The sequence below is a fragment of the Coffea arabica genome, chromosome 5e, assembly GCF_036785885.1.
Source record: "Coffea arabica cultivar ET-39 chromosome 5e, Coffea Arabica ET-39 HiFi, whole genome shotgun sequence".
Classification (NCBI taxonomy): Eukaryota; Viridiplantae; Streptophyta; class Magnoliopsida; order Gentianales; family Rubiaceae; genus Coffea; species Coffea arabica.
In genome coordinates, this window is record NC_092318.1 from 50,411,809 (window position 1) to 50,422,352 (window position 10,544).

The 10,544-nt window shown below is 36.9% G+C and overlaps 2 protein-coding genes across 2 annotated transcripts; both read right to left on the reverse strand.

Annotated features, from left to right (window-relative positions):
- Positions 1 to 190: 190 nt before the first annotated feature.
- LOC113743238 (SH2 domain-containing protein A) lies at positions 191 to 6,972 on the reverse strand. Its single transcript, XM_027271203.2, has 12 exons — positions 6,460 to 6,972; positions 5,630 to 5,821; positions 5,336 to 5,545; positions 5,119 to 5,208; positions 4,661 to 4,738; positions 4,413 to 4,577; positions 3,794 to 4,159; positions 2,945 to 3,228; positions 2,057 to 2,219; positions 1,602 to 1,951; positions 747 to 818; positions 191 to 651 (listed from the first exon to the last, which is right to left on the reverse strand). The coding sequence occupies exons 1-12, from the start codon at positions 6,634 to 6,636 to the stop codon at positions 633 to 635; spliced, it is 2,166 nt and encodes a 721-aa protein (XP_027127004.1). The 5' UTR covers positions 6,637 to 6,972; the 3' UTR covers positions 191 to 632.
- Positions 6,973 to 7,750: 778 nt separating this feature from the next.
- On the reverse strand, positions 7,751 to 10,544 carry LOC113743461 (peptide methionine sulfoxide reductase B1, chloroplastic). The gene is made up of 5 exons (XM_027271479.2): positions 10,188 to 10,544; positions 9,669 to 9,780; positions 8,540 to 8,605; positions 8,249 to 8,446; positions 7,751 to 8,153 (listed from the first exon to the last, which is right to left on the reverse strand). Exons 1-5 carry the CDS (start codon positions 10,393 to 10,395, stop codon positions 8,114 to 8,116), a joined length of 624 nt encoding a protein of 207 aa, XP_027127280.1. The 5' UTR covers positions 10,396 to 10,544; the 3' UTR covers positions 7,751 to 8,113.

Here is a 10,544-nt window from a genome sequence, read left to right on the forward strand (position 1 = left end):
CAACAGTTCAAGCCCATAATCATCACTGACTAAATAAAAAAGAAAAGAATCTCCTCATTTTCCAGATAATAATTGACATCATTAAGTTGGTCAGGAAAAGAACACATTGCTCTCAGAATAAAAGGATTTTCATATTCTTTCCCCCGCGAAGCTTTTCTTTTTCATAAGCAACATTATAGTCAATCCCAAGTGAACAAAAAAATTTATATTGCATCATTTGGCAATGTACCAATGCTCCGTTCAAAGCCATATCTCAGCCTGTTACAAAATTTAATTTCATCCGCTCCTTAATGACAATACTACACTCATTTTAATCAGCTAAAAGGAAACCAAGACTGATACTTTTCATCGGCATTCTAAAAACTGTTGTAAACAATTTTGGAAAAAAGGCCCTCAGGATTTACAATCACTGCATACTCGCACAAACACATATATATACAAGACCACAATCCTTCCAAACTTCTGCAGCGCATTTTCAGCATCACCTTCTATAATCAGCTGGAAGGAAGAAAATGCTCAATGCTAGTCATATTCCACAGTAGATGGCTGCAACTTTTTTGACTAGTTTTGCTCTTAAAAAGTTTGGTCGAAAGTTTGATAAACATAAGGTTACATTTCAACGGATGACTGGCCTAATGAATTCTTTGAATCCTGCAGTTTAAAGATTTCTACCATCATAAAGAGTCAACAGCAAAAGTAGCAATTTCAAATCAATTGTGATTCACGTTTAGTAAAAGATGTCTCGCCTTCCCAATCGAGAGAGCTCCGGTTCTTCAAGCAGCATATCCTGTAGAGGTCTTACTGTCCTGTCCCTTGAACTAAAACACAGAAAGGAAATGATTCATTCAGACAATCTCGTAGCAGAAATTAAAGCTTTTTTCCGCCAAGGATTACAAAAGCAAATAATACAGAAGAATCAGGCTTTACAACCATTTCACTTTTATGTGCATCATTGTATTGCATCCACAAGTTAAATAAACAGATCAAAGAGTAACAAGTATATAACCAATGACCAAAACCTGACACTTCAGTATTTAACTGAATTGTTCCTCATCCAATATCATGAAAATATGCATCAACTTCTAGTCTAAACAGCAAATGATGTTCCCTTATATCTATTTGTTAAAGCTCATGCTACACCCATGACAACCAGCAATTTCAACATAGCTACACAGTGTTCATTTGGTAAAGGAACTCGTCCAGCAACTTTAAAGGTCAACCCCAAGAAGAGTCTAACCATCATCACAAGCTTTTGTGTCCACATGAAAACTTTTCTCCAGACTCGTAGATATACAAATATTTTCAAGAAAAAGGAAATTAACATGAAATTATCATTGTCTGAGTTACAAAAACACAATGACTCACTTTCTCAATTCAACCTTGTTTATAAAGGTCCAAATTGAAGATGAAACCATGCAACGTAGAGCTCTGCACACCCACCCACCTTCCCCCAGCCAAACACGTCCTTTCTTTTATACTTTGAAGATGAGTTGGACTAATATCCAGGAAAAATTCCATTCTACATAAACTTATGTACTGGTGGACTAAATGATAAACTATCTGTTTACAAGGAACAAAATGATGGCCAATACAGAGCATACCTATACATGAGATCAAGAGACAGCAGCCTGTGATGAATAGCATAGTCACTACCAATGTAAGTTATAACCAGATTACCAGCATCTGGGTGAGGCCAACTCCTTGATGTAGGAAAACGCAGTACAAAAGTCCCTGGCTCTTGAAAGCCTCCTGGACCTTGAAGAGAGGACTCTGCTTCTTCCTTTGTAATGAACCCTTCTATCCATTTGGGTGACGCAGAACTCCATAGTGCATTTATCCAGACTTGAGACAATGATAAAGCTACTGGGTACAGCCAAAACCACATTTTCTCAAAATGATCCTGTGACACTAACTCCTGACAACCAGAAATTCTCCTAAGAAGTTCCAAATCCTGGGACACAAAAAGGTCAAAATTTTCAGGAGTAATATTTAGAAATTCTCCAATGTGTGTGTGTGTGTGTGAGAGAGAGAGAGAGAGAGAGAGAGAGAGAGAAACCTGGTGTGTTAAAGATCTGGTACCACAGGGCACTATCTTCATAAAATGCTCTTTAACCCCAGAAAGCAAATTCTCCCAAAGAACATGGTCGTTTTTCTGAGATATTAAATTCCATGCTTCAATTCCTTCCTCTATCAATCTTTTTGCAATCATTATCTGATGTCTGGGAAAAACATAAAGTGTTCAATGTAAACTAGAGGCAAAAAAAATTAATATCTATGATGCTTAGTCCTAGACAAAGTTGCTGAAACCCAAAACTAAAAGCAGAACAATCAATTCAAAAAGTTCCCAACAGATTCCTAGTGACTCAAATTAAATTTGACCTTGTTAGTAGAAGAAGTACAGTAGCTACTTTCATGGCATGACAACTCACATTTCTGGTTCGTTTGTGGCACCCCAGAAGTTAAAGTAGGAGCAATCAATGTAATCAGAAGTTAAGTAAATCAATCAAGAAAAACATTTCATAACCCACAAACTCCAACTTCTTCTATAACCACAAGCAAATAGACATAAGCAAATCCATTTTCCTCATATAACTTGATAAGGCAATCTCTTCATGATAGTGGTTCTAGTGCATATGGTTTGTGATTGTGGTTTCTTTCAAATGACGATTTGGCACTTTTCATTCATTTAGTGAGTTGTGTGCTTCCCCATCAAGGTTAGAAAAGGATTTCCAGTACAGTCAATCCGCGTACACTGGAGAGTGAAGGAGGAAAACACTAGATCATGGTTAAATATAACACCCAGAAAAAAAGGAGAAAAAGTGGAGCCTCGAAATCCTAAGTTCTGGCATTGCCATTTTCCTAGCATTAACATATAGACACATTCTAGTGTGCATGAGTATTGATGCTATAGATTAGCATTAGTCAAAGTAACAAGATCTATTACCTGTGGTGGGAACAACCTGAAAATAGAGAAACCTGATCTGCAAACTTCACTAGCTCTTCTTCTCTTGCAGATAAAGCAATTTCCTTCAGCAGAACAGCCCTCTCAGATAGGCCTCCGAGACAGTATTTGAAAACCACCATGTCCGAAAGTTGATTTGTACTACTTGGTATGCTCATCAAATCTGATTTTGTTGTTTCACTAGTCTCTGAATCAGATGAGAAGTTGTCCGATCCATCATGGTTCTCTGGTTTCCTCACCAAATTAGAGCCATATGTATGATTGCCCTAGTTCATACCAAATATCAAAACTAGAATGTCATAACACAATGACCATAACCATAAAAGTAATATCCATCTGAAATTAAAACTACCATCTGCAATGTGTCAACAATAGGAAGGCAAAGCTCAAATAGGATGCAGGCTTTCAAAACTATACTAATCTGAAAGTTGTCTTACACTTATTGTTCCAAATTTGCAGTCTATCACATCAACCTTAACAAAAACAAATAAATACTAGCCGGCAAATTAAATTAAGAAGCCCCAATAACTTATTTGCTAGTAGACTCCTAAGAAGTTATTTTGCCTTTATATCAAGATAAAAGAAGTTGCTACTGAAACTCAAAATACACTGATTAGCTCACAAAATTACATAAAGACTCAAATTCCAGCAGTGTCTTATTACTTTCACCTCTCTTATTTCAAAACTTGTTATATCCACGCATCATCTACATTTTCAGCTTACCTATATTCACACATTGCCTACCTGCAACTAAAGGTCTTAGTTCCATTATGGTTAACTGGTGCTTACTAAACAAAAATAAACCAGGAAATTTTAAGGCTTCGAAGCTACCTCAGTGGTGGTAAAGGCATAAGATTTACATTCTTTGTCAGCTCTCTTGGATGTGAAAGAATCAGCAAAGATTTCAAATGGTTTCTCCTGTCCCAATTTCACCCGCTTTGACGATGGACTTGGTTTTGCTTCACGTACAACACTGTTCAAAAGCTCTGAGGATCTATCATCCAGCCCAGGAGATTGAGATCCATTGAGAAGATGTACTCCAGAAGGTAACTTCTTTAGGGTAATAGAAGATGCTCGGGCATTTCGACTCCGTGAAATACACCGAATTGGAGGAGAGAATGCCTCAAGGAAAGGATATCGAATTTTCGGAATTTCAAACCTGATGCGGAAAAGCCTATTATCACACTTGGATGATAGCTGAGAAGGAAACATGTCACCAAGTCATTGATTATTTCAAGAAAATTGTACAGAACCTAGAAACCATTGATTCAGAAATGTTAAAATATGTCTGCAATTATGTAGAGTGAATATTTTGGAGCAGGAAAAGCTTGAAAGAGACTTTGTACTTGATTAGAGTCCCAGAAGGGAAAAAAGGTGCATCCAGTGTTTGACACCGTTAAAAATATCTGCAAAAAGATATCTAACCTCAGAAACAATATATCACACAAACCTGAGACATCTTAAGTTTAAAAGAAGCACGCCCACTGATTAGTTTGCTAGGTCTATCAGAAGAAGCATATTCAATTCCATCATAGCTCGTAAGAAGGGGAGCTTCTCCATCATTGGTCTCTGGAACAGGTTCATTGTTGTCGGCATACAAAAGTGAAGCAACAACCTTGAAGACAACAAAAGCAAGAGCATCAGAAAGAACACACAGCTTTAAACATATCAAGAACAAAAGGCCATAGAGATGAAAACCTCCATTTCTTTGATCAAAGGCTGGTCAAAGGCATCTAACAAAGTTACATCCAAGGAGAAATTCCTTCGACAGGATGCCTGCATTTGCACATGATACAAAAGTAGAATAGCAAACTCATCAGGACACAAGTAGAATACTGTTGAAAGATTTCACACTAGCTCGCTCTCATAGTAATAAAATGTTCATAAAACAAGAGGTGGATCTAAGTAAAGTAGAAAATGTAAACAGATATGAAAAATCAATGAGCTACCAGTATTATCAAGACAATTGTGGCATTTAGGTCTTCAGACAATTAAGACAAGAAACAAAAGAAATGGAAATGCTGTGTCTAGGTCATGCTATTGCCAGTACGGGAAGGCACAGATGAAATCGTGCAAGATAACAATGAACTAAACCATATCCACAACAAGTATAAGGGAACAGTAAGGACAAAGTAGAAAAAGTAGATTCATCCAACCTTGCCACCAACAATGCTCCAGATGCCATCACTGTCTTCTTCAATGTCAGAAGCACTTGAACTATCAATTGATAATTGTAGAGGAGGATCCTGCCATTTGGAAAAAGGTTCCCAAAAAAAAAAACACATAAATGGTTGGAATGAAAATGTCTATACAAGCACAATAATCTGGAGATCATGGACAAAACTTTGATTTCATTGAATAAGTTATTTGGACCTCAATGCAGTGAGTTTTTAAAGGTAGTCCTGAAGGTGATAATTTTGCAAAATGAACATAACCCTGAAATCCTTGGTACTCTCCAATGATGCAAGGCAAAGCTCTTCTTTTCATGCCGTCTGCATGCAATTCATCGTTTAGAACAGGCGACAAATGTTTCTCTCCTACAATCTCCCCATTAACACGAAGTCGTAAACTATTTTGTGAGGCCTGAATATCATATAAGAGGTAACAAAGAATTAGATCAACAGTTGAATACAATGTAAACGCAACGAATACTGACATATTACATACCTCACATCCAACATGAACCCATTTCTTCAAAGGAATATCAAATTGGGTAACAACGGAAGGGACTTCTGTCAAAGGATTCAAACCAACAAGCATGGAAGCCTCTTTATGTAGAAAAATGACAGGAAGTAGCATCATTTTCTTCTTCTCATTCAACAGAAGAAAAGGTACACTAGAATTTATATCTATGTGCTCCTGCATTTAACGGAAAACAATGTGAATTGAAGAGTTAGAGACACAAACATTGGTCATACAGCTAAGATGAAATGATACCAAAAAACCTTCAAATTCTATGTTTCCTGATTATGTACATGGAAGAATCGTGTAAACTACAAAGAGATGAAAGTGCTAGCCCATGGATTTTCATCATTGCCGAATCAAAATCCACAATGTGACTAAAATGTGATCTGAAACACTATAACATGTTAAATAAATAAACTTGCTGCAGCACATGGATATAACCTAAGACATGAACTAGAAGGAGCACATACAATCCCTCCAAACTGATGCCCTCACCCAACTACCAACCAATAATCCACCAATTTAAGCCAATTTAAGCCGATAGAAGTAGGATATTCGGAATATATTCGAAATTAGACAAAGCTCGCAAAAACACCGAATACACACTTCACGAATCACTATTCGAAATAAAGCACAGAGCAAAACACCTCAAAGATTCAAAATTTACCACATAACAGCAATTCAACAACAAAAAGCCATCAATGGAGACCATGTAACATCATCGGTATGCATAACCAGACCAAAAAAGAAAAAAAGGCAAAAACTAATACTTAATACAGCTGTGAATATGTAAAAATGGGAAGTTACAGTACCTGGTGAAGAATTCCGCAGGGCAGGGGAGAACCATAGTTAGCGAGGTAAAGCCAGAAAGAAAAACAGAAAGCCCCATTTTCTTCTGTATCAGAATCTTTCAATTCTACTCTAAGATCTTTCAGCAACCCATAATTCATTTCTTCCAGCACATTAGCACCATCCAGGATTTTCACCATTTCTTGATCAAAAAAACTACAACCCAGAAAGATTATTCTATCTTTTTGGGTAGTTTTCAAGACTAATAATCTGTCTTGCTGCTAGTCGGGTCTGGTAAAAGACAAAAAAGTAAGACCAAGATCAAATTTTTGCTTCTCTTTTTTCAACAAGATTTCTACTTTCTTCTTTTCGGTTGTGCGAGTGATGAGCTGTGACGGCTGTTAATTGACGGTTGGTTGGAGTCTTCGGCAGTTCAGTTCCCAGTCTCCCCAGTTTCCCCCCATTCCAAAAATTGGGGCGTGATCAGGTGTTGTGCAAGGTGGTTGCGACTTGCTGTTTCAGCCTATAGGAATGTCTAGGGAGAAATAAGTCGACAAAGTAATTGATAAGGTTAGATTTGTCATTTAATTAGAGGCTATCAGGTTTAATAAAATTAAAAGATAAATGGGGAAAAATTGAATTACATCTATGAAACACAACACATCATTGGATGTGGAAATTGTTTTATTTCATTAACAATAAGGCTTTTTTAAAGACCGGTGGCCATCACTAATGCATTAAAACTTGGTGGGGTTGGAGGCAATCAAATTGCCTCAAAAACTCAAGACAAGTGCTTAATGCACCTGTTTGGTCCGGTGGTAGTTTAATCCCTTCCGGATTATCCTGAAATCTCTTCAAGTCCTCCCCCTCCTCCTTAGTGTAGGATAATCTATTGTATCGACAAAAAAAAAAAAAAAAAACAATGAGGCTCCCTTTAAAAGGAAAAATAAAAAATAAGATTCCCAAAACTTGAGCGTTAGTCTAGTTAGTGTAATTTATGCTTAACTTTAAGATTTTTCAGTCTTTTTCAGTACAATATTGATCTTTACATTCAAGAAGCAAATGCAATGATTTCATCAGGGCAATGTAATTATCTGTACTCAGCATGATCTAAATTAAATCAGCAAAAAAAAAAAATTATCCCGGGTCACTTGCGAATAAGGCACGATAGTAGTAGTTTGAGAATTTCAAAAGTAAGAATTATCTGTCCAGATTGAAAGTAAATCCAGAATTATAAGTTAATTTTGTTCCTGAGTTTAAAACTACATTTGCTGATGGAGGAAGAAAAAATGACTAATTAGGCAGTTCAAAGAGTTGAGCATTGACATTCACATTTATTCAAGTCCGATTAATGCATTTTAGATAATAAAAACAGGCGGAAAAGGGCAACATCATCTGATGTTTGAAATCTATTCTTTTCAAGAATAGAGAAAGCATCCATCCCTTCATCCCATGAAGTATCAACTCCATCTCCCCAGATTACAACAATGAAGAAGAACTTGTACCCGGCAGGATAGATGAAGTTCCAGAGATTTAATTGAACTATATTAGATGTACACCCATGACATTGTTTTCTAGGCTGTTACTACTATCTAAGCAGGATTCTAGAAATGGATGCTCCAGAATATGTAGTAATCTGTCATAGTCCAAACTTCAGTGCCTCTAATCTGCTCTCATCTAACGTGGACCTTTACTTGGTTTCAGCTTCAGAGAAGCACTGCATGTCAAACATATGTTTTGGATTGGAGGGACAAGTACACGAACATAACTCAAAGTTACAGTAAGAAAATATGAGCCTAAGTAAACTAGTACCTGTTGATGCAATACCGATTTCCTGTAGGTGGAGGGCCATCATCAAACACATGACCAAGATGAGCATCACAAACTGCACACAGAACTTCCTGTCGGGGCATGAAAATGATGGACAAGTCCAACTTCGACTTTACATTGTTTCCAATCGGCTTATAATAAGATGGCCATCCAGTTCCACTGTCAAATTTGGTAGATGATCTGGAAAGGCGATGCTAGCATATCGGTTTATGCACATACTCGGAGTTCCAAAATCACTGGAAGGAAAAAAATGGTTTGAAGTAGAATACGTACTCAAAAAGAGGAGTCTCACAACAGATGCAGTTGTAAGTTCCAGGGGTTTTGGTATTCCAGTATTCCCTGGTCAAAATACATGCAACAAAGAGAAATTATTAGCACTAAGACCTATCACATCTAGAAAAATACCATTAGATAATCAGCTGACCACCAAGAATAGACATGGTCACTCGATGACATGTATTATGCTTTCTCATTGTCACTATTAACATTTGCTGAACTTTTTTGGGTGAAATGGTCTGAGAAGTGCTTTAAACTGGAAGAAGCAGGAACTGAGCTTGTAAATGACAGGTCTGGTGACCCGACTAAGCTATAGAATTTGCTTAGCCAGGAGGAGCAAAATAAGTCTGGCGTGTCTATAGATCAATTTTATCTCCATATACCCGTAGTCTAGAGAAAAGTCAGTCAGTCATTCTGCACATAAAAGGTGCTTGCAAAACTTGCGGCTGTGAAAATCAATAAAAGCTGCTTTCTGACATGAACTTGAATCCAGGGAGCTAGATCAAGTTCTAGATTTTCCTGAAGAAAATGTATATCAAACAATATTTTAGATGATATATAGTTTGAAATTCTGATTAGTCTTAATGACTTGGTGCCATAACCGAGTTTCATAATCACCAGTGCAATAACAATTACCTTGCCCTTAATCCTCTGGTCATACTTCTCACCTAGAGGACTTTTGCTTTAATATCTTTAGATCAAATGAATTCCACCGTACCACTGAGTGTCTTGAAAAGCTCTTAGCTAAGAGACTAGGAATTTAGGGTGTCAAACAACAGGAAAGCACATAGCCTTAGTCACTCAGGTTTTTGATTAATGAAGAAGCTAATTGATTCATGATACAGGACTGGAATAAACCAAGATATAGGTAACAGCAATGTTGCATCCTCTTCTTCAATACTATTTGCGGATATAACCCAAATCCTCCTTAAACTAAACCGAATCATCTGGATGTGTAGCAGATATTACGTGCTTAACAATACCATTATTTCCAGTTTACAACTACTGAAAACCTCTCTCAGATTTCCTTTCTAACAACAAACATTATAAAATCATGCAAATATGGAATAGACAATCCAAGGACTACGAGTGCAAGTTATAGCATGCCAGATCGATGAAATCATACCCAGTGAAAGCCCTTTCAGTACCCTTTTGCCTGGTTATATGGAATTGCTCCTCTGTCAGCTGCTTCTTCCATTCTTCTTCACTTAAAGAACTGTAATCTACATTACTAGTTGCTGCATAGCATAGTGGATTCAAAAATTGATTTAAGATGAAAAATCTTTGAAGAACACATAACTGATAGATAAAATTTAACTCCTGACGAGATACCTGCAACCCAGATACAATACAAACACGAAACAAATTACAATACATTAAATGCTAAAATTGAGTCTTTTGCACACACATTGAAAACATTCACAACCACCGTCAAATTTCTAGCTTAATGATCAAACCACGAATTGGCCTGAGCCCGTTTGTCAATTAATTTAAGCTGCACACATATTGCAGTCCAACTCAATGTTAGCTGCCATATTTGCGTAAAGGGTTCCACAAAATCAAAAGATACAAATTTAAAGACTGAAATTTAAACGCTATACTTGCCCACCTGGAAGTGAGAGAGATAGAGAAAGAAAATAGATACCTTGAGCGCTGTCTGGTTTAGGGGAAGAAGGTGAGGAGCCCATAGCTCGAATTTTGAAGGAATTCCTGTTTCTTGGTCTCTTTAGAGTCCCAACAGCTGTGCAAAACTGGGTTCTATGATCAATAGTGAAATGGGATTTTGTTGAAAAGTTAATTAACCAGGTCAAGCTGCTTGTTATGCTATGAGAAGCCATTGCTGACAAGGTCATATTTTTTTGAAAGGAAAATACTACTAATGTTAAACAAGAGGAGCTTTAGCGTTACTGGGTGTATGTTTACAGCTGCATTCCCTCAATATGCACCACAAAATATTGCAACTTTACACAAAATTCTTCTTACATCTTCTAGATTATTATAT

Excerpts from the sequence above, each read along its gene's own strand:
- LOC113743238 (XM_027271203.2), bottom strand. The coding sequence starts at position 6,636 with ATGGTGAAAATCCTGGATGGTGCTAATGTGCTGGAAGAAATGAATTAT. Across the intron at positions 5,209-5,335 it reads TAAAAACTCACTGCATTGAG|GATCCTCCTCTACAATTATC; the intron begins GTCCAAATAACT and ends TCCAAATGGCAG. Across the intron at positions 4,578-4,660 it reads CTTTGATCAAAGAAATGGAG|GTTGTTGCTTCACTTTTGTA; the intron begins GTTTTCATCTCT and ends GTTGTCTTCAAG.
- LOC113743461 (XM_027271479.2), bottom strand. The coding sequence starts at position 10,395 with ATGACCTTGTCAGCAATGGCTTCTCATAGCATAACAAGCAGCTTGACC. Across the intron at positions 8,447-8,539 it reads TGTGAGACTCCTCTTTTTGA|ATCATCTACCAAATTTGACA; the intron begins GTACGTATTCTA and ends TCGCCTTTCCAG. Across the intron at positions 8,154-8,248 it reads AATCGGTATTGCATCAACAG|TGCTTCTCTGAAGCTGAAAC; the intron begins GTACTAGTTTAC and ends TTTGACATGCAG.